Below are 24,383 nucleotides of genomic sequence, written 5' to 3' on the forward strand. Positions count from 1 at the left end.
TTACTTCTTGACTAAAAAGAGCTATTTTGGGGGGGCACACACACATATACATTGTCTGATTATCATGAAATCTCCAGCAAAGCAGTGTTTCAGCCCTCGAGACAGACCTCTGTAGGCTGGTTGATTTAAAAGGTATGGCACCATCTTGTCTGGATTTAGGCTGGGGAGGACGGAAGCATCAAATACGTGGCTTATAAATACAGCATGCGTGAAATGCTCTCTAATTAAGATCTAAGAGAGATTACTGCATTAATTCCAAAGGGAAAGCCCTGTTGAGTGAGAATTAAGGCACACCCCTCCTTCTAATTTTGGGTCCTGGAGGAAACTTCTAAAATGTGTAACGTGAGGTGAATGAGTCAAGTAGTCATTAGTGAGTGAGACTTGCTAAAAGTTAGGAGAAGTCCAATATCAGACCCTTCCTGAAATGTCACAATCCTCATTATCTGACTAGTCTTAGTCACTGGCTAAGAGGGAACGTTATCAACTCTTAAAATACAGTACAGTGCAGTACAGTACTTTGTCTTGTGAGTGGGATACTGAACCCGTGACTTCCTGTAAGAGGGGGTCTGAGTTCGGTTGCACTGGAACTGTGGAGCAATGCGCGTGAATGTGAAAGCAGCTCAGAGCAGACTCGGGTGCGTGCTTGTTCAGGAAGTAAATTAACCTGCGCATGCGTATTAGCCGATGACGAGTTTATTAGTTCAACAAAACACAAGTTAGGGGTACTGGATAAGATACTGGAATCCATTGCAAGTGTCTCTGTAACACAGATGTTTGCTTTTTTTAAGTAAAGGAGTGACAAGTGAAAATGTATTTTTGTGGTAGTAAACATTATGCCACAAGTGCTGTTGATTGATCTTAACTTGAAATAAACCTGGGTTCCTTTAATCTAAATTGACTGTAGTAAAGGGTGAAAGTGCTTCCTACTTCTGAAATATGACCGAACGGACACAAACGCTATCCCAAGGGAGGCCAAAGTCTATGCTTTTGCCTGCTTGCAAGCAAGAACAAGTGAAAGAGTGTGGTGGTGTGTTTGACCTCCCTATGGGTCAGGCTTCTGTAACAGAACCCGTGTTGATCTCAAAACTCTCTTAAAGAGCAAGTGTTTGTCATTAGGAGGAACTCGGTTCCTGTGAGTCCTCAGAGATCACATAAAACCCCCATTCACCTCGAAACACCCCTATCCCTCAGCATGAGGACCAAATGCTGATAACCCTGACAGGATTAAAACCAGGCTGACAGAAACAATCCTCAGTCTTCTCAGACTTACCGACCCGGGGAAGGTCATCATTAAAAATCGAAACACAGAGGCCGGTTGAGAGCTTGTTAAAAGAAGTTCTGCTATAAGATCACCATTTATCTTTTTAGTGCAGGATTATAATTCATATTAACAATAGGAACTTCTTGAGTACTGACAGATTACATTAGCAATAGTTTAATAGCATTCATATCCATAGCATTCATGTGAAAAAACTGTTCAGATTCTATATGGTTCTACTCAAATCACAATTCCTGGGTTGATTTTCTACATTTAGAATAATAAAATATATTACTTGGCGAAAGCATGTGGTTTATTCTGATTATTATTGAATTTAACTTAACTATTTGAAATGATTCTTAAACATTGGTGTTTTTGTCATATTGATTGCATCGTGCCTATGGAGGAAAAAAATTGGTTGAGGAAATCAATTATCACTTTATTAATAAAAAAAGTGAATTACTCAATTACTTTTCAAATTTAAATATTTACATAGAGACAATTGTTTTAAAGGGGTCATATAATGGTACATGCACTTTTACAAGTTGATTGTACTGAAATGTGTGTTGGTAGTGCCTGTACACAACCATCATATAATGATAAAAATCCATCCAGTGGTTTTGTTTTAATCTCCTTATATGTTTTCCCCTGCCTCAAATCGAGCCGTTCGAGCCTGTGACGTCACAGGCTCGCACGCCCCTCCCGCGATTGTTGAATGACAGCCGCGTTTCAATACAGACCCGCCCTCGCTCGTGAGGGAGCTGTCAATCATAGTCTGCACGGCGCGGTCATTGTTGATATGCTGGAGCACCGTCTATTAGCAGAATGGCGTCTAAGCGATTGTGGTGTTCTGTTCTTGGGTGTAATAACGAACACAGCAGTCATTTTAATGTTCCTAAATCCGAACCGCTGAAGACGCAGTGGCTGTGTTTGTTTTCGAAAGGGAATATTCCCCACGAGCAACGTCATGCTCTCATGTTAGCGCGAATCATTTCACACCAGACTGCTTTATAAACGAGGGTCAGTATAAAGCTGGATTTGCTAAGCTGCTGCTCATGAAAAAAGGATCGGTACCAGATATGCGTGTTCCTGCTGAACCTCCAGAAGAACGGAAGTGAGTGTAACGTTTTATTAAACTTTATATTAATATATTAATCTTTGCAAATCACTAGCTGCACGCTTCACAATGAATGCGTCTAAGGTTTACACTCAGGGTACATTACGGCATGTTTTCTATGTATGACGTTCTCAATATAATTCATAATCCCACGTTTATACTGAACAACGCGTTATGGTTATTTTGTTATTGAGTTACAAATGGTGTAGGTAGGCAGAAGCGAGAGGCGGGGTGAGCAAAGCTCATTATCATTTAAAGTTATATGCACTGAAACGGCGTGCTGAAAACAGAGCTGTTTTTGACCAAGTAAAATAAGTGTTTTCGTACAATACTAATGAGAATTTTTAATTTAAGTATATTACAAGCTTTTAATTTAGACCCTAAAGAATCATATTAGCTTGTACAAAAATGGCATTATATGACCCCGTTAAATGCTTAAAATGTAATTAAATGTTACAAATAGTAAATTGACATTTCACTGGCAGCCGTGCTGTATTTTAGGAAGGCGTGTTTTAAAATATAGTCAAAGTTTTATGTTAATGAGTTAATTATATTTAGCTAACCCTTTTAACATTAATTACATACACAGTTATATATATACAATTCTATTTATTTGTCAATTTGAAAAGTGATTTATTTATTCAAAATTTTTGGACTTATAAATTAATGACGGACTCCAATTAATTTTTGAGTGGCACTCTAGTCTTTCAAGTAAAAGTCTTTCATGGTTTGTTGTTTTCCCTATATATTATATATATGAAAAACCAAAGAAACACACAAGCGGTGTAGGATTTTGTCAATGTGTGGCACTCTGTGAAATTCCGCAGGTCTTGCTTTTTCAGCGACCAATGAATGAAGTTAATAAGGAGACTCAAAGCTATACGTGAGTCACCAACATAGAATCAAAACAAAGTTGTACCATTAGCAATAATAGAACAGGCAGGAAATGAGAATGACTAAACAATGTCACATTCTAAGATTAGTCAATGTATCTGAAAAGGCAATGCAAGATCGAAAAACTGAGCTGGCAACAGACTGTACGACACTTGAAATGTGCCTGAGGGTGCAAGATTGAAATGTTGGAGAACTCTGACCCGCAGAGGGCATCACAGAATGTGAACTCTAGACATGGATTGACAGAAGAACCTTTGAGATACATGAAAGGTCCATTGAGGGCTTTCAGAGTTGAGTTTAGATGGGAATGATGGCAACAAGAGAGAGGGCTGGTGTTGTGGCTCATATCAGCATGCTCTCGTTCTTCCATTTCACCCATTTCGCCAAACAGGGGCTGCCAGCCTTGGCAGCAGGCCGCGAGGGGGGCGAAAGAAGGGGGGGCAGGTGTATTTGACGGTGGCCACAGAGGGCCCTGTGTTAGGCTCACTATCAACAAGGGAGTGCACGGAGAGATAGGGGAGTCAAGAGCCGAGGTCACCCTGTCTCTGGGACTCTCAGATAAAGCCCTGGGGGAGTTGTTATAGGGGGCTCTGGAAGAGGTTAGCAGGCTCTTTCCAGGCAGTTTGCAGCCCACACGGGCCTGTCGATGCCTTATCAGGCCCGCCGTTCCGGAATCGTCCATCCATTCACACCAGCTTAGATAAAGCCAAGACGGATCTGGGACACCGCAGGCCCGTGACAACAAACGAACCGGGAGACGGCAGCAATGCTGAGAGAGGACCTAGGAATGGAGGACAGAAAATAGCCCCTGTACTTAAGCCAGATGAGATCACATCTCTAAAGCTCTCCTGTTCTATCAGCAGCCAAAAGCTCCTTAATCAAGCCTTCTTAAGTCTTAAACTTCAAATCAAACCTTCTTAGTAATCGTAGTTAGTAAGCTAATCTTAATCGAACAAATACAACATAGTTAAGTGTAGCCAGACTTTCTATTAGCATTCATTCAGGCCTAGAACCAGTTAACCAGGTTTTTGCGGGCTTATCTGAAAGATACATTTGTACAAAGCGGCTTACGTTTTTCTTTTAGATTTTTCTTTTTCTTAGATTCTTTTTATTCCCTTTAAAGAAAGGTTGATACAGCCAGACACTTCTAGACAGATGTTTTTAGCCACTGTTTTACTTACACAAGAGTTGTGTTTTCAAGATGGCCTGTTAAGGTTAAAATAGTCAAAATAAGTCTTTATTAAAGAAAATAAGAAATTATTTATTCAATTTATTAGTTTAGGCAACCTGCTAACTTGTACATTTTGAAAATGTGTAGTTCTGCACATCCCTAAATCGAACTCATGACCTTGGCAATGCTATAATCATGATTTATTTGTGCCAACAGGAATTTCAATGTCAGGAATGATTCGTTTGTCCTTCAAAAAGTTCATTGTATCAAACACGACGTTGTTTCCAGGCAAACTGGTCTCTCCCTAAACTCCTGGAAATTCCATAGCAACCAAACAGATTAAAACTGGCAAAATCAGTAAGTTTTGTGCGCAATGTGAATTCGATGGTAAACTGAAAAACATTATGTATCATATTCTCTCAAAATGAGACTGTTAATCACCAACAAAATCTAGCAGACAATGTTAACATCTCTTCCAGGACAGTACAGAGCGAAAGTACTGAGTGGAAGAACTTTGATGTTAAGATAAATTAACTACTTTGTTCTGAGAAGGATTTTGCATGTGTGAGTGTGTGTGTATAAAAGGATGTGAGTTAATGAAAAGTTAGTTTATCTACTTCCCACTCTGAAATTACTCTTGGGCTGCGCAGAGGAGGATCTTCATATAATTAAAATATGCTAATGCCGTCCATACATTTATGTCTAACAAGTTTCAGTCAATTAAAGGAGCGAACCGCAGACCACGGTGATAACTCACAACCAATCATGAAGAGGTGATGATGTAAACAAATGAGGGCCATTTAGTTTCATGAAAGTTCTATGAGGTTCTAGTTCACTAGTTTTACTCAGGTCCTGAAGCTGTACGAGAAAATGGAGGAAGTAATTTCCAAAGCTACACGAGCGTTTGATTGTGTTTGTCCAAACACTCATTATTTTCACACTTCGTTTTTCCCCCCTTATCTATAAGACATTCACTCAAACTCCAGAATAACACTCATCATTGCATTAGTCACACAAACAGTCTTTTGCCTGGAGACCCGATTCACTGTCTAGGCCAAAGCCATTTGTGTGTCGTTATAATCAATCATTTGACTGTGAGAGGACAGTTCTAATGGAAAAGACACAAGCAAACAAACAAACAGAGTAAGAATTAAGTATGAATCTCAGTATCCTATTACGCACTGAACCGCTGTGTAAGAGAATCTCACAAAAGCTTAATGTTTGTTAGTGATTAACATTTGACATTTGAGACTACCGTTTCCACGAGAAAACACAAAGCCGATCTCGTCAGTCTTGAACCCGTTAAGCTTGTGTGGTTTAGTAACTAATCCAGCTGTTACAAAACCCAGAGATGCATGAAACTCTTGATTAGGGTGGCGGATCAGAGAAGATATATTTGGACCGTTGTGAGTACCCAGAGGAATAGAGACGACAAGAGCCACTTTCGTCTCTTCCGTTTGTCGTAGATATAATTGGCAGAAACGCTCACTAGTTAGGACTGAGTGAGAACTGAGAAGGTGTAAATTACCAGTGAGCATAGCGTGACTTCTAAATCAAAGGCTGTGGTTTCTCCAGCTTCAAAACCGCGGCTGCCGAGACTGTATGTCTAAGATGGATATCAGAAACTCTCTGCAGACAGGGGTCAGAGGTCAGAAAGAGAAACTTCAGAGGCTGCCCATAAAATTTACTTGGTCTATAACATCAGAGGGTAGATATGCACATTGCTTGTCTACATAAATTCTTAAAGAGCAGCGCCACCCCTCCTTTTACACCTCCTCCAGGACGGATTCTCTATCTAATTTACATGTCTGAGTTTTGGCCCATTGTGAATTAAAAAGACTGTCAAAGGAATATTCAGGGTTCAATATCCTACAAGTCAAGTTAATTTAACACTTTGTGTGGCATAATGTTGATTACCAAAATAGTAATAATAATTTTGACTCTTCCCCTTGTTTTCTTTAAAAAAAAAAGATAGGTTATAGCGATGCCCTTACAATGAAAGTGAATTGGGCCAGTTTTGGGGGGGGGGGGGGGTTGGGGGGATTTAAATGCATTATTCTTGTTAAACTTGTATGTTTGGGTGGTAAAGTTGTTTAAAAAATTTTTATACTTGTTTCAAGGTTTTAGTGTTTATGGCTTTAGCTGTAAAACTGATTATAACTTTATCGTTTCTTCCACACTAAAATCATGTTTGCATTCATATTGTTTAAGTCCTATGGCTGTAACTGAAACCACATTAACGTTTACATTTTTGCCCCATTCACTTTCACTGTAACACAAATGTTTGCTTGTTTTTAAAGAAAAGGATGGAAATTCATTTTTGTGGTAATCAACATTGTGCCACAAGCGTTGTTGATTATATAATCCAGTATATTTCTTTAAGTGAAAGATGTGCCAACTGCTCTCTGTCTATCTTTTTGACTCTCATTGCGGATGGAGCTTGTAGAAGCTCAAATTCATTTCACCAAGCAGAAAAAAGCTTTAACGAAATGCGTTTTGTTTGCCCGGGTAACAGGTTTCATTTAAGGAGGCGCACACAATCACTAAGACAGACAGAGAAAGCATTAGTACACCAAGCGCATCCTCTGTTTGAGCGATAAAGCTGCTGCCATGGAAGACTGTGCTTCCCTCCTATGCTTAGAGAAGACATCCGTGAGTGTTTGGCTTTTTGTTTTGGGGACACATATGAGGAAGCCCTATATAGAATGATGTATCACTGCTGCCATTTGCGATTACTGTGAAAGCAATGTGGCACGGCCGCAGCCCCTCGATGAAAGAGCAGAGAACAAAGAAAACATATCACATATTGTATACAGCCATTCAGCCGAGAGTGGCAAACAGGGACCTGCGGTTAATCTGAAAAGATTTCTGTGAGTGTCTCTATATTGAAGAACATCCATATTTAATCACAGTATCTGGAGTAAAACATCTCGCCGTCTGTGAATCATACACTTGCTTTATTACCATATTTGCTAGAAACGTCTCGTATCCGCCACTGGCGACGGGAGGATGGAAAACGGAATGATTTTGTAATGGCTTCTGGCACATCCATTATTCAATATGAAATACCTTGAAAGTTTATTTTACTGTGCTCCGTCTCGCACTTCGAGCTGCCATTTCATATGCGGCTAAATTGATTCCGCGGTGTTGTGCGGGGTGAACCGTTCCGACCAATTTATCATGCAAAAGGTAAGCCTGACTAACAGAGGACGTTGGGAAAGGGAGAAACAAAGGCGATTGTGTGGGCACACGCTGATTGGTTTTTAAACAGGTTCTCCAGTCAGTTCTCGCCAGATAAGATGGCCATTAATGGCTAACGGAGTCAAGCTCTTCAGAATTGACTGAAGCTTCTTTGAAATCAGTAGCTTGACACTTTGAATCGATACCAGTTTGGTCTTTAACGATACTGTTGGATTGACTAATCCCACAACAACGCGATTCAGAAAGTTGTTCAATCAAACAACAATGCAAAAACAAAGATTAAAATATGTTGAAGAACTTGCAGGTCTGATAATTATTGTTGCACGTTCTTTATTTGAATGCAGAATGATGGAATGTCAAGCATCAGGTAAGGCAGCTTTTGTGGCATCTAAAGACAGTTTCTAACCGTGGGAGAGAGAGACAGCGCATGAAAGCGATGGGGAGGAAGAAAAAACACAATAGCTCAAAATTGAGGCAGTGCAGGGGAGTGTTGGTGGCAGGAAGAGAGGTTGAGAGTCGATGCCACCAATCTAGTTATGACCCATGTAGTGATTGCTCTGCAAAACTTAGCAATTACACCAGTTCTTTCTTCCGCCGTAGGCTACTATGCAATCAGACTGGCTACTTGCAGACTAGCGACAATCGCTGCCCAAAACTGCCCACTGTGTTACTGCCATGAGAAAAAAAAAAAAAAATCAATTCAAGCTCATTAACATCTTAATAAGGAAATTTCAGATTCTTGTCATTTTCAGCACAGGCTTGCTACATTATATGTCGTGTTGCTTTTAATCACAAACCGTACAGTGGGATCCAAAAGTCTCAGACCACTAATTTAATAGAAAAATTCTTCATTTGAATTCACATAATCAGCATAACAATATGAGTTTCAAAATTGAAAAGTGAACATACATTTCAGAATGCCTTAGATCCTCATTTTGCTTGTAAGAGATAAAATCATCCAAAAATAAAAATTCTGTTATTTTCTCACCCTCATATTCTAAACCAGTAGTTCTAAATCATTTCCCTCGAAGGCCCCACGTTGTCCAAAACAATATAACAGTAAGACGTTCTTTTGCAGAACACAAAAGTGTGATTTTTTTAAGAATGCTGGTTTCCAACAACATTAAACATGGATAAGAAAGTGTTTTCAACACATGATCTTTTGTTTTCTGCAAAATATAGCATGAGGGTGAGTAAATGACAGGATTTTCATTTCAGTGTGATCTATTCCTTTAATGACATTAGCATGAACCTATAAATAGTGCAGAATCATAAATATTTTAGACTTTTGGACCCTGCCGTGCGTCTGTTTGGACGGCATAGCTGTAATGTATTCAAGTTGTGTAAAGTCATTAAGATCCTGGTCACATCGGTTAACTGCAGGCAGAAGCTAATGATCATGTGAGAGCTGGAGAGTGTTTCTGAGCTGGTTTGGGTCTAGGGAACATGTGTTGAATCATTTACACTGTTTACTCTGTGCATCAGAAGGTGTTAGACTTGTGCAAGCTATTTTAATAATCTGAGAAAAGGTAGAAATATCATTCCCACACCAGTCTGCTGTATAACAGCTTCAGGCTCATAAAACATAATGTGCATCTTTTTTTTATTCTTTCCCTAACATACTTTAGAGTCAATGTAAATGTATTCACCTTCAAGAGAAAAGCTGATCAGTATGGTCTGAAGCATTAATCGTGACAGGGTTTGTAATGCTATTTAAAAAGGGCTTTAAAAAAATCTTTTGTAAGACACATTTTTGTTCTAATTCATATTTATATAATACGAGTTTCCAATAAACTCTTTGAACGGTTGATGTCTTTGAAATGCAGCAAACACAGAGATTAAATAGGGTTTATTTTTGTGAAGCCAATAAACCAATGATACCGAACGCATAGGAAATATGAGAGCGAGCCTGTGTTTGCATTTCTATAGTTGACACCGATCCTCACTGATCTGTCCATATCTTCAGGTCCTCTAGACCCCAAGTTCAAGCATTTCATCCGAAAGCTATGGAAAACTGAGAAGTCAGTTTCTGAAAGTCCTTTTCAGTGCATGTTAATGGTGAAAATGTCAAGCAGCTTCAGAAACGCATGCTGAGAACTGTGCTAGTAAAGCTCCTGCCTTAGAGGCAAAATATCGCTTTTGGCCTTTCTTTAAAATACAATTTGATTCAAGGCCTATTCATTCAAAAAAATATGAAGCCTAGTCATTATGACCTGATCTCGGCTGGGGATCTGATGAAGAAATGAAATCTGCTTTATAACTTCAAAGGCCTTCACTTCAGTTCAGGCACCTTGCTGTCCGGCACACTACCAAGCCCAGTGGGGTGAAAAGGGAACAGATAACAAAGCCTATAAGACAGAATAACCTTCACTGTGGCGTGATATTCCAGCACTAATTTTGAAAAGTGGATTATTTTGAAATCCGTTCCACTCAAATTTTAAGTGCCATTGTGACACACTGCACAGCTGAAAAATAGATGTAGGCCTTGAAATGGCTGTATTCAAACTGCTTATGAATCCATCTGAATAGGACTGCTGGCACAAACAAGCAGCGATGAAGCTGTATTTTTTCATTACTTTTCTCTTTGTGTGTATGTGCAGGAGCAAAAGCACATCTGTTCATGGGGTTTGTGTATGATTTGGGGAGGGGGTTTTGCGGGTGTGTGTCTGTGTGCATTTTAGAGGGGAAATGGAATTTTACCCTGAAGCCATCTGCATTACACTTTGAAGACAGAGTCATTTTTGTTGGTCCTGACCACACCCAATAACGTCCCCTTCCCAATGGACTGCACAAGACCAGACTTGACATCCAGTCTGATGAACCAAGAAAACCATCCCTTGGCGCCAGTTTGTGAATGTCTTTTCTTTATTTCTATTTTCTATAATACGGCAGGAAAGAAAAATCATAAATATTATTAGAGATGCATGTGTTTTATAGTGTTTCATTAATATTTTAAAAACACTAACAATTTAATAACATTATTAAAATGTAACCTTTAGTATATCTCAGGATGAATAAATTGTTCATACTGCATTTACGATTGTTTTTAGTTTGGCGTTTTATTTTTTATTTTATTTAGACAAAACTAGTATCGAATTTTAATTTCAGTCATTTACCAATTACCAACTTGAAAAGTCTGACTTCTTCCAAGTCAGATATTCTCTGATATACTATGCAAATTCATTTCTATATAGCTCTATACCTTTGCTGTATGTCACCAGTTGTCTCATTTGCTTTTCTTGCATGATTCAAAGTTGAAGTGTGTCATTTCTGCGTGACTAGCAGCATTTAACAGAATTACAAAAATAGCTGTTTTCAAACAGGTTTCTGAAAAAACATTACTCATTTGTTGAACTCACACCATTGGTTGAGCCAGTGCTGCTGTTGTCGGGCAGCTCAAGATGTTTAAACAAACAGAGCAATGTTTGCACTGAGCCAGTGTTCACACATTTTGGCATAAATCAACCTATGAATTGCTTATTTATATTTTTTAACACTAAAACAAATCACACACTTCATCACTTTTAGGAGAAACAACTGAGAAAATGCTTAAATAAAACATATCTGAGCGTCTGGGAAAAGCAAATGCTTCTCCAATTCTCAGCACAACCGCCCACTTTAACAGAGCAAAAAAAAACCAAAAAAACATTACTATTGCAAATGACTGACAGAGAAATCAGATGCAGTTGAGAGAAAGAGGTGTTTATCATGTGAATGTTGTCGTTTTCCTTGAAACATTGTGTGAAAACATTGAAAGGACAGAAAGAGGAAGGTGGATGCAGGACACAAACATCATCTGTATAGAAACATCAGAGCTTTCAACTATCAGGCTCCTGCAGCCAAACCTTCTGTTCCTTCAAAGCAGGAGGCTCAGAAAGACCTGCAGACACCTGATGTTTTGTTCAAATACTTTGTCAGGCCTGGGCATACCGTTATGGCATCACTATATTGTAGATTTAATTTTATTTGAAAAGGGGGGAAACACAGCTGAGGCATGTTCTGAACTGGATGAGAAGATAAAGTCAGCTTTGCTTTGTAGTTTCAATCATGCAGAGGGATGCAGCATAGCCACTGGCAACTAGAGCTAGGATGAGGGCAGGCCGTTTCCTCCCTGCCTTTTTACCGCACAGCTCCTGGGGGCACTGAGGATTCAGTTACCACAACAGCACAAGCTAAGATAAGATTTAAAAACACTTTCCATGGCCAAGAACAAGAAATGAGCCCCGGATCCCAATAAAACGCAAACACCTGAGGAATATTCGAGTGAAATCAAAATAATATTGAATATGAAGGAACGCTTTGTTTTTTAGAGCTAGTTTTTGCTCAAGTCAATGTTTGTTTTGAGCCAACATGGTTGTTAAATAATGCAAAGTACGTGATAGAGAACTTCAGAAAGTTAAAATATTTTAGGCAGGGATGCAAAACTACATATAGGCCTAGTGTAAGTCTCTGCATTATAGTACAATAAACAAGTTAATATGTAAAAGCAATAAAACATTCAAATTCGTAATGTTGGTCTAAATATCAATTTCAATAATAAGAAAAAGACATACTCAGCAATATAATTCAAATAATCACATCTGACTTTAATTGTAAGCTGGAAGACAGTGTTGGGATGTTTAGCAGATGAGAGGGGAAAGTAGCTGCACTGATGCCCTGGATGGTACAGCGACTGATTCTGCAGATAAAACGGATCAGTCGTAGCACTGAGCCGTTGGCTGCCTCGGCCCAACTGAGACGTGAGAGCCATGGGGTGAGTTCATGAAAAGGATCAAACATGCTCCAAAGCTTTACAGAGATATGATACGTTGCCCTTCCCCACGCCTGAGTTAGCAATGCACAAGAAAATAAGAGAAATGATATTGAAAGTTTTAGTACTGCCTGAACTGAATAAAACAGACTTTGAACCAACTGAAAAAAGGCTGATGACCACCATTGGGTCAAGTTTTGGCTATAGTAAGGATGAAGTTACTCTCAGCTGGTAGATTGCTATAACTACACCATTCTGACCAAAAAACATATTTCTCCATTGACAGCCATTCAGAAGTAGCCGTGTGTTCTGATAAGATACATTTTTAAGCAAGAACAAAGAACATAATACTGCAAAAACAAATAGCATGTCTACTTGAACGTCACAGCTCAGGATAGTTGCTAGTGGAGATCTTGAGACTAACAGCTTTCTTGTGGTGACCTTAGCCAATCAGTTGTGTAAAGGCTGATTTATACTTCTGCGTCGGACCTACGCCGGAGCCTCTACGCTGTAGACTACGGGTTGGTTTTAATTTATACTTCTGCGTCGTTGTCCGCGTTGATGCACGCAGAGGGAACATGTGAAACCCGAGGGAGCGGTTCTAGCAGACCAATCACAGCGCTTGCGTCCGCGTAGAATTGACGCGTTGTTACATTTTTGGAGAGGTGCACGTCAGGGTACGCGCGCTACACACAGCCTACGACGTAGCTACGGCAGGAGGTCGACGCAGAAGTATAAATTAGGCATAACTGAGATGAATGGGAGTGCTATAGTGACTAAAACCTGACGTCAACATCATTATGCTTTTTTGGTTTCTAAGCTTTTGCTTCGGAAAAAGACAAACTTCTTGTGAACTTACTGAGTATCAGACAGAGAAATAGAAAGGTGAAACTCGGCCCTTGTATTCTTAGTTTTTTGTTAGTGTGAGGAACCTTGTGTTTCGTAGGTCAGTTTCATTAAATGACATCTGAAATGTGGTCATGAGACCACTGCATGGGCCTGAATCAAACAAATACTTTAGCTTGTGTCTCCTATATATAGAACAGCAGAAGATTAGCACACTGCCCAGAGAAAAAATACATTGCCTCTTATCTCCAAGGAACACACTTGAAGAAATCTTTTCCAAAAGTATGTGTGCAGCCCCAACGAGAGGGATAGAGTGAGATGAGGAGCAAGAAAAGGAATTAAATCTCTTCACCTGCAAATAGTCCACCTAAGACGCTGGGAACACCAAAGGCACAGGCTTTTAGCTTAAATACCTTTAGTAAGAGATCTACGATAACTACTCGAAAACCTCCCAAGAATGGTGTTATCTCCGACTGCAATGAATGTGTTCACAGGTACTTCCAAATAAGGATGTAAAAAAGAAGTGGAAGTTGGTGAGCTTGTGGTTAAATTTAGTGTGCTATCACCCCAAGCTTTCAGCGTGGAGTTCCTCTCAGACATATTACAGCCTCATGTCACTGAAATGGCACTTCAGAAGATGGAGTGGACTCCTTAAAGTGCATTGGATGTGCTAGTAACTTGTTATAAGCAGCAGAGTTATTCATGTTTGTACATTTATGAATAAATCCCAAATATATCGCTGTAGTGGTAAGAACAGCTGTCGGATATTAAAAATCTGAAATTAGGACCAGACGTAAATATAAAGTACTTGGTGAGCGTATTAAAAAAAACTGACTGCAATCTTTTCTCTTCCTTTTCCTGTTTCTTTCTCTTGCACAGTGGCCTTTAGTTCACATAATGGCTTATATGAGCACTTTGAACAGAATAGTTAGCCCTGCTATTAAAAAAAAGCTATTTTTAAGGCTTTTCATGGCTTTTAGCTGCTACATTTCTTTATAGCTGCTCCCCATTACTTTGTAGGTTAATGTTGGATGTGCAATTCGCCTAATTTGCTGTGAGGAAAATTACAAGGTAGGTCAATAGCATTACTAGCATAGCAAAGTGGAGGGCATGCGGTGACAAAATGGCAGACTATCAGTATATCGAAGCCTACTGGGGTCTTTGAGATATACAACTCAAGTAGTTTTCTTTTCCGATGGCTTTCAAAACAGATGAAAATGTAGAAAAAACTACTTCAAGTATGAAACTTTTAACTTTGGTAAAAGTAGTATAATACCTATGGTATTAGCGTTGCAAAGTGGGGACCTTGGGGTGACAAAATGGCAGACTACCGGAGTAGCGAATCTTACAGGGGTCTTTCAGATATAACTCAAGCTATTTTCTTTTCTGATGGCTCTATAAAGAGCACAGCCTCCTTAGACTTGATATTCAGCATAGCACACTCATGGCTTTCCTCTGTGCACATCTACAAGACTTTTAACATAGGGCCCATTGTACTTGACCCTTCTGGATGGTAAATAAATCAATTTGTGCTGAATGCAGAAAGTGCTGTCACACGAGATGAATAAAGAAACAAGGGATTTTGAGGAGAGGGAGGGAGCGAGCGAAAAGGGCAAACACCCAGAGGTGGGATTTATTGAATAAATAAAGAGACGGATCAGTCCTAAACTTTCCCTCAAAAGACAACTGAGAGTGGAAAGACGAAAGAGAAAGATCTGCTAGAGAACATTGTTGCTTGATCCTGCTCTCTGCAGTATTCCCATCATAAAAGCAACACAAAATCAGTGAAGATAGTGTAAAAAAATTCTCCTAAACCATTCATTTTACATGTGAAGAGAGAGATAAAGACAGGAATTTTGGGAGGAGTCGCAACAACCCCTCAGGCCACCGATCTCGATGTGCCGAAACAGGTTCATGAAGAGGGGTAAAAAACAAAACAAAAAACCAAAAAAAAACAAAAACAGGCTTCTTTTCCCCCCGATGTGAACCAAAGCAGCTGTGCGCCGGTTGTGTACATAATCAACCATTTACCTCTACTCCAACTTTCAACCTTTTAAAATCGCATTAGAACGGTGCATGCTGAAACAACACGGCGCTCAGAGGAAGCTCCTCCAGCCTGCGAGAGCTGGAACTAATTTATCGCATGAGAGGATGCTTCTTCCCCTGCCTCTCGGGAGTGGAGCATGGGTTGGTTGCCTGCCCTAATCATTTTCACCATGAGGTTTACTGAATGTTTAACCTGTCAAAAATCCGGTGCTTTCCGACTATGGCATGTAAAGTCATGCGGCAAAGCTGTATCGGAAATTCAAAAAGGAAATTCAAAATTGAGTCGAAATTTATTCTATATGCCATGCATCTTTGGGAACCCTTTTGTTTGGGAACCCTTAATGATACTCCTATGCATGATTTTACTGGGCAACATGACCTTGCATTTGAACTTTTCTCTGACATTTGGGTTCAAGGTTTTCATCTCAACAAAGTTTTTTATCGTAAACTCATTCAGCCGCAGCTTCATTCATTCTTGCTCCCTTTCACTCCCACCAGTAACCCTTTTAAATCACATAACCAGAATAATTTATTACTTCGGTGCATAAAGACAACAATTCAGCGCCTCTGAGCTTGATTTAGAGGGAGGTGCTAAAAGGGGATGTGAACATGAGGGAGGAGGCCATTAAATTGTTAGCGGGAATAACATTTTTTAACCTTTTTCTTTACTCAGATAAACCCATGGTAAAGACAGATGACATACATCTGAAAGGGACCTAATGACTTCAAAAAGGCCACCACTTCCTCTTTCAGTGGCAAACTCTGCTGCATTCGAAACTCTATGCGTAGCTCCTGTCTGTGGGAGTTTTCCCCCAATACTAACAGGGTTGCATTTTAAATACAATTAACAAATATTTCATTTACTCATTCTCACGTCATTCCAAAAGTGTATGACTTTTCTTCTGTGAATCCCACAACCTCAATGTTTTGTGTTCAACAGAAGAGTCATACTGGGTTGAAAAGACATGAGGGTGAGTAAATGATGGCATAATTTTTCGGTGGACTATCCCTTTAAGAAATTCCCTTGAACACAGGTACATTAATACCTCTCTAGGGTGTTTTTCTTTTTGTCTCACACCATGTTTGAGGTCATATGAGTTACTTTGTCACCATGTTAATTTAGTATGACTGACTGACTGACTGACATAAAGACACACACACACACGTTTCCATGTTTTATGGGGACATTCCATAGACAATGATTTTTATACTGTATAAACTGCATATTCTATACCCTAACCCTAAATCTACCCCTAAACATACCCATAACAGAAACCTTTCTGCATTTTTATATTTTCAAAAAAGCAGTTTTCCTCATGGGGACCAAAAAATGTCCCCTCAAGGACAAGGATTTTGGATATTGCCCCACACACACAATATATAAAAAATATATACATTTACTCACACTCATGTCATTCTAAAACTACATGACTTATTTTCTTCTGAGGAACATAAAAGACGGTATTTTGAAGAACGTTTTTGTCCACGTAATGAAAGCCAATATAAGGGTCCAAAACAACATTAGACCTCAATGCCCTTTTCAAAATAACGTCTTTAGTCCCACAGAAGAAAAGTTTTTACAGGTTTTAAAAAACATGACGGTAAGTAAATAATTGAAGAATTTTCCTTTTTGGGTTAACTACTTATTTAAATGGATAAAGTTATGTAAATTTCCATTCATTTTAATTCCACTTTCTTAAATTCTAATACAAAGTGTAATGGAATTTAAGGCATTCTTAATTCAAGCCAAAATGCCGCAACCTTATGCAAACTAATAGGTGCATTGTGAACCTTCTAAAAGAGCACTTAAAGCTTTAAACGGCGAGACAGACCATTTCTCCCGCCCGCATTGTTTGTGCTGAACGTCTCTCTGAATAGAGCCTCCACCCGTCAAGATCATGGTTCACCCCACATTACCTTTAATAGTTTTAATCGATGTCAGTGCTTCCTCATTCACCCTGACAGCTCTGGGAGATCCTGTCCCTAACACATGGAGCTCATGGGCACTCTAACGTTCTTTAACATCCGCCTCTCTCACTCTATCCGGAACAGATTTGAGTGGGGGGGGGGACTTTGCCTTCCTCGGTCATGCCCTTTTGGGTTCAAAGCATCACTTAAAGAGGCAAGAGTGGCAGGCAGGAACGTCTCCTCACACATGGAGAAATGCAATCTGCACATCACAGACAGCATCAAAGCGACGGACCCAGAATGAGAATCCGGTTATCGTGCGTCTCCATGGCTGCCAGAAAGGTTGTGTGGCTTTGAATGTCAGCCTGAATTGAAACGCTCAAAGCCTCAGATGGATATTTGACAGAATGTGATTTGGAGGGAGGGAGACTAAGGGCTAAGGGCTGCTACAACTCGCAACCTTTTGTAGATGGATCTAAATGCCAGGACAAACATTTGACATTGAAGAAATAGTATCCGCCGGACCACCATTAACCACTACATGTGAACGAGCAGCCTGATGTATGTAAATCCTTTTCTGGGTGGTATTATCGACCTCAAAACGTACGGCTTAAAGGGTCTCGGATCAAAACGCACCATGTACGTTTCATAAGCGCAAGCATTAAACACACTCAAATTGGCTCTACACTGTGATCTCTGAACTGATCAATACAACAACCCCGTAGAAAGGATGACTTATGACTCTTGCGCTATAAGCAAACTTATAAATAACATTCCAACTGCCATATAATTGATGCTAAAACTATATTGAACAGCTCGGGGTGGCCTCGCCGTAAAACGACTAACCACACTCTTGAGTTATCGCCAAAGAGTGCATGTTAAAAAACACATTGTGTAGAAATAATTGGATGCTTGTATAATCGATAGCCATGTCCAGAACCTTTCATTGACTGCCATGTCAATATATTTATACCACCGGCCCATAAACGAGCAAGAGTGGCCCAAAAGAGTCAGTTATGGCGCTTTAAACCATCCCATTAAACTCAAGATAGGATTTAAAAAAACAACTAAAAGACCAGATCTGTTTGCCAACATTCTGACTTGCATCCTCTCAGGCTGCCAGACGCTTAAGTCTGCAAGAATCATTAATATTAATAAATAAATGCACATAAACTAGCCCAGTCGGCACATTTAATCAGCTTTCCGCATTCTGATTGAAAGCAAAACGTCTTGCATGTGTATCCGAGAGACAAACGGTGAGTTTGATACCCACAATCAGTTCTATGAAAAGATATTGATCTGAAAACACGCAACCTTGTTTTTTTCTAGTGAAAAGGAGAACTTGAAAAATATTGTTGCTACTTGCATATTTGGTGCTGATGAGAATGCTGCTGTTAAAAACACTGTGGCGAGCAGGACGAGGCCGAGGGACGTGAGAGAACGGCGCGAGGCCGGTGGCGTGAGTGATCATGAATGACACCTGTGAGACGCACCGGTCTCGCATCTCTCACGGAGGAGCGGAAGCGTAAAGGAGGAGCGACGACAGTGAAGATCGAGAGAGGAACAGGCCTGATTTTACGTTGTGTTTTGTTTCTGTTTTGTGTGGCCAGCAGTCGTCCGCGAGGGGCTGCTGGCATACTTTCATTTTTGTATTTGTTGATTCATTTTATTAAAACCTTTAAATGTTCGCTGGTTCCCGCCTCCTTCTTCCCATAACAACAAACCCCGTTACAATTACGTTATTGTGTACAGCATGCAAAAGTTAGCGCTCTCATTTAAAGCTTATCTCAGAAGATTGTCCCTCGTGTCTCCCTGCTGTGCGCCGCTACACTGCTTATATGCATAACAATATTAAAGCAAGAGAACAATATTCCCTCAAAGCGGCACTTAAGACCACCAACCGGCTTTTATCAACCAGCAATCTTTGTAAAAGGCGTTTCAAAAGTCCATCAGACTGCGTACACAAACCTAATGTAAGCATTCCCTTTGATTATGTGGCAAAAAGGAGGGGTGTGGGACCAGATGAGTAGATAAGTCTGGGTGAAGTCTCAGGAGGCCATTTTGGGCGGTGCAGAGTGCAGACAGCAGGTCCTCCTTCTTAGCAATGCTCCGATTAATCCATTAGCAAACGGGGAGTGCATTTGATGGACAAGAAAGACCCCCGATGAAACCATAGGAGGGATAATGCATGTGTTCATGGGACAACAGATGCTTGGTTCAACACATGGCTTGAGTAATTTACAGTAAAAGCCTGTGATGAAGCATATGTATGCGCGTGCATGTACGCGAGTGGTCGGGAGGGAATTTAAATATGAATAAATTATGACATAATGGCCTCAGCACTTCAACCCATTTAAATGGTTGGTCAAAATCACATTCTGAAACCTTAACTGCCTGTCTCCTAATCCAATCATTTCAGAATAATACCCACAATCATTTTAGCACATAAAACACTGTTCACTTAGCCATGCTGTTTTCTTTCTATCCTCTTCCCACCATTTGAGACGAACAAAGCCCTAAAGCTGTAAAATTAGCTTTTACCATATGCTCCCATTGGTTCTTCCTGAAAGCAGTTCCATAGTTAAGCTTTAACGAAATGAATATGCAAATATGAATTAGACTTTTCTTTTTTCACTACATGCGTTTCCTGTTTGATATATAAGTGGAACTGACGTTAATCAGCTCAAGCCCTTGCCTGCCAATAAACAAAGACAAAATATTCCCCCATAGGGGAATGCTTAAATGATCAGATGTGGGATTTCCTGGTGTAGATGTGGCTTAGTGTCAGTCTTAATGTAATTAGGTTTTTCCATCTCTCATGCTAAACAAAGGTCTGTGTCTTCAGTTCATAGGGAGTTTCAGTTCCTCCTCATGTTCAAACGTCATTCAGAATGACATCACTGATATGTAAATATAGACGTAATCCTGTTGTAACCCTTCAGGAAACTTGTGCATTTTACAAATTCACCTTAACCAAACCCCTAGAATCTTTTATTTAAAATACGATGATGATTTATGAAATATTCCATGCATGCTACTAAATCTAGTCCACATACATCCGTCCTTTAATCATGCAGCTTTCAGAACGAGGAAAAATTCTTCTTAATCAGAATTAGGAAATGTTTCATCAGCCAAGTCATTTAATGATTGAAAAATTAAATAATTCAGTAGGCTGCAGAACAGGTTTTTTTCTATAAAATCCATCAAGAGCACATGATACAATCACTGAGCTTGCAAAGACGGCAGAGGTGCTCTTCTTTACCTGTTTGCATACAGGTTATCAGTCTCCTGCCAACAACACTTCAGAGAAACTGACCTTTCCAACACACAACCAAAAAGATCCAGAGGGTCATAACAGCAAATACACGTTAAGTAAAGGGAATGGGTTGTGTGTGTGTGTGTGTGTGTGTGTGTGTGTGTGTGTGTGTGTGTGTGTGTGTGTGTGTGTGTGTGTGTGTGTGTGTGTCTGTGTGTGTGTGTGTCTGTGTGTCTGTGTGTCTGTGTGTCTGTGTGTCTGTGTGTCTGTGTGTCTGTGTGTCTGTGTGTCTGTGTGTCTGTGTGTCTGTGTGTCTGTGTGTCTGTGTGTCTGCGCGTGTGTGTGTGTGTGTTCTTCAAAGCTGTCTATGTAGCTTAAAGCAATGTCTGTGTGGGGGAAACAGACATATACTAACATGCCTAACATCTCAGGATAAATCATGAGATGTCATGTTCTGCCACTTAGAAACTACACTAGGAAATACTGAAGGATGGTACTGGTTCCTCAGCCAAGAACGTGAACCACACCAATTGCATATACCAAAACAATAGCCTGGACAGAATCTTCACTCAAACTGTATTTTCCAATTAATTTCCAGTGCAGTTCAATGTATTCAACAACATATTCTGTCACACAATAAAACAAAATTAAATTCTGTAAACAGGCTGACAAACAAGTGTTATTTTGGAAAATGTCATATGATGTGCATTTTCCTGTTGTGTGACGGAACTTCCTTAATGCTGAACACGTTTGATTTGATTTAACAAATTTCCCATTATGGACTGTACGTGGCACACAGTTACCCTAACATACAAAAAATTTAGATTGTATGAGTACTTGACAAATAGAGTGGTGCAGGGATGACGTCAAATCCCGGAAGACTAATTCCCCCTTGGCGCCTTCAAAGATTTTCCAATGGGGTTTTAAAACCGCTTCAAAGTTTGTTTTTGGTATGGATTTGTGTAATAAATCATCTCTCAATTAATGTGAGGTCTTGTCATTAATGTGAGCAATTAAACATGCACATTACATGTTGACTGTATTTTATGCCAACAACCCATTTTGTTTTTAAATTGAAAAAAGAAATAAAGACTAGACAGACAGACAGACAGACAGACAGACAGACAGATAGACAGATAGACAGATAGACAGATAGACAGATAGACAGACAGACAGATAGATAGATAGATAGATAGATAGATAGATAGATAGATAGATAGATAGATAGATAGATAGATAGATAGATAGATAGATAGATAGATAGATAGATAGATAGATAGATCTTTAGTGGGCCATTATCTAAGAAGAAAAACATTTCAAAAAGAATAATGAGCAATACAGCAGCCGCCATCTCAAAGTTATCAATCAATCACTTTACCGCATTAACATAGATTGGTCTGAAGACGAATAAAGACATGTCAGAAATTCTGATGAGCAAACAAGCATGTGACACTGATAAAAACCATACAACAGTCAAATGACTGAATTGGTACACACAGCTCGCTCTCCACCTCCGCAACCTCTCGTGAGAAAGCACACGCTCGCTTTCTTTCTCTCTCCCCCGTTCACGCGCGCACACACACATAGCGCACTCACGCGCTCAAAGAAGATTCAAGCCCAGACTGTAATGAGTTGTTCGCGCACGTCTCAAAACCCCTTATAATAATTTGAGCACGCAGGACAACAGCCATGCACGAACCCAAAATAATGCAGTTGCTTATTAAAAGGATGTGCATCCCAAAATTAAAATGCTGTATCATATTCAAAATGACTTTTTCATTTGCAAAAAAATCTAATAAAAATTAAAGGCTGAAGGAAGTAGCCCTGCGATTTTTCCCTATGTGATTACAATGAATGGGTAATGGGGCGATCAGCTTTAAACATGACGCAAAATCACCATAAAAGTAGTCCAAAGACGACATGTCTAGTCTTCTGGCGACATATTTGTGAGATTAGCCTATCTTTTCAATGAATCAGACAGGTGATCCAATTCACAAAACCTATTCTGAATGATTTGTTCATCAATCAAACAGATCCAGTTCTCACTTGACTTAATGATCCAATGAAAACAGTTAATTTTGGCTCGTTCCTCACACAAACCTGTATGACTTCAGAGGACTTGGAGTATTGCACACGTGTGACTACTTTTATGTGAAACTGAAGTCCTTTTCGACGCTTCGGCTGAATCAGGCACCATTCATACTCATTCCATAGAAATGACCGACCAGGATATTTTTAGAAAATATTCATGGTTGAAAGGACTTTCATTTTAAGGTGAACTGTCCCTTTAAGGTCCGTGTTTAGTTTCTGTTTGGGACTGACGCATATGCTGGGGTTTTCAGAAACACGCGCAGGTGTGATGTCACTGTTTCTGCGTGTGATACAGAACATGTAGCCTATCAAAAACATTGCTTCGCGTGTCCAAACTAAAAGTTGAAACACTTCATATTCACTGTTCTGTACTGAGGTACAGAAGTTTGAAAGCTTTATCAGTCTCCTACAACTGGTGATAAAAATGAATGAATGTGAATGTCCGAGGCGGGCACAGATGCTTAATCTTCTTCAGGTGGAGACTTGACCTCTTGTTCTTAACGTGGGAGAAATGAAAAGTGTAACACATGTCCTGGCAATGATTGCCAACGAATTGCGGCAACGGCTATTATAAACACTTGTTGATGTTGATATAAGGAAGTAAAAAAAAAGTCGAATGGTCACTATAGGAACGAACCTGCTCAACAAAACCCTCGGATTACGGCAGCGATGTTTCATGGAAAGAATGGGAGAATGAGATACAAATATTTTCATGATAAATTAACTGACATACCTGGAAGAAACACATCGACTGCTACGAAGGCAACGAAAAGGCAGATAACCGATTGCATCCTTAAAGAAAACCCCGGCTCTCCTCTATAGCCTACAGTCCGAAGAGAATCTCAGAAATATGGTCGTCTGAAGTTGTTGGATAGTAACGAGAAGTCTCTGGGTTGAGTGCGTTGAAAGGATCAGGCGGGTTGTTCTGTGCGGAGCGTGCAGGTGAAGTCTGGAGTCTGGACGAGCAGTGGAGTGGAGTGCGAATTCACACTGGAGAGTTTGGCGCCAAGCCCCGCCCCCGTTCCGCCCCCGTTCCGCCCCCGTTCCGCCCCCAGCGACACGCCCTCTCCGGGTGAAGCCTGTCGCTGAGACGCTGCTGTCGGAAAGTCCGAATTATTCTAGCAAATCCGTTCCCGGCCGCGAACTGTTTCAGTGAGTCATTGTGTAATTCGTCAGACATACACATACACATACACACACGTTGGGTTTTCATGTTTTATGGGGCCAATGGACAATGATTTTTATACTGTACACACTGAAAAAACGTATCACAGTTTTCACAAAATGATTCAACCTTGATACTAGCCTATTATCAGCCTATTATGAAGACTTCAGATGCCCAACACCTATATGAAGAGACGGCGACAACATCAACATGCACCAATCCTACATTTTTCTAAATGTCATAATCATTTGTAAAACAAACAAGTAGACTATTCATTACTTCAATGAGCTCAGTTATCGCCTTAAATTATTACATTGTTTAAATTAATATATTTTTAGCTAACTTTGGTTTTGTATAGCCTAAGTACATTTCTGAAATACTGTAGGCTACATAACTTAGACAGATACATCTGATAACAGATCACTCTAAATTGTAATGCATGGACTCATGCATTTTCTGTAAAGCTGCTTTGAAACGATGTGTATTGTGAAAAGCGCTACAAATAAATGTGAATTGAATTGAATAATAATAATATAGGCTATTATAATAATTCCTGAATGGCCATGTGACAATGAAGACTGGAGTAATGATGCTGAAAATTCAGCTTTACCATCACAGGAATAAATTACATTTTAGAATATATTAAAATAGAAGTTTTTGTGAATTTTTGATCAAATAAA

General features: G+C 39.8%; 1 protein-coding gene across 2 annotated transcripts in view; it reads right to left on the bottom strand.

Moving 5' to 3' along the window:
- alcama (activated leukocyte cell adhesion molecule a) overlaps positions 1 to 23,517 on the bottom strand; it is a 70,767-nt gene extending 47,250 nt beyond the window's left edge. For both annotated transcript variants that reach the window (XM_056240182.1, XM_056240181.1), the window contains exon 1: positions 23,272 to 23,517. In XM_056240182.1, the coding sequence (XP_056096157.1) occupies positions 23,272 to 23,329 (58 nt within the window). In that variant the 5' untranslated portion in view covers positions 23,330 to 23,517. The remainder of the gene's footprint in view (positions 1 to 23,271) is intronic.
- Positions 23,518 to 24,383: the final 866 nt, after the last annotated feature.

The sequence above is a fragment of the Rhinichthys klamathensis genome, unplaced genomic scaffold (genome assembly GCF_029890125.1).
Source record: "Rhinichthys klamathensis goyatoka isolate OS25496 unplaced genomic scaffold, OSU_Roscu_1.1 h1tg000585l_1, whole genome shotgun sequence".
NCBI classification, from domain to species: Eukaryota; Metazoa; Chordata; class Actinopteri; order Cypriniformes; family Leuciscidae; genus Rhinichthys; species Rhinichthys klamathensis.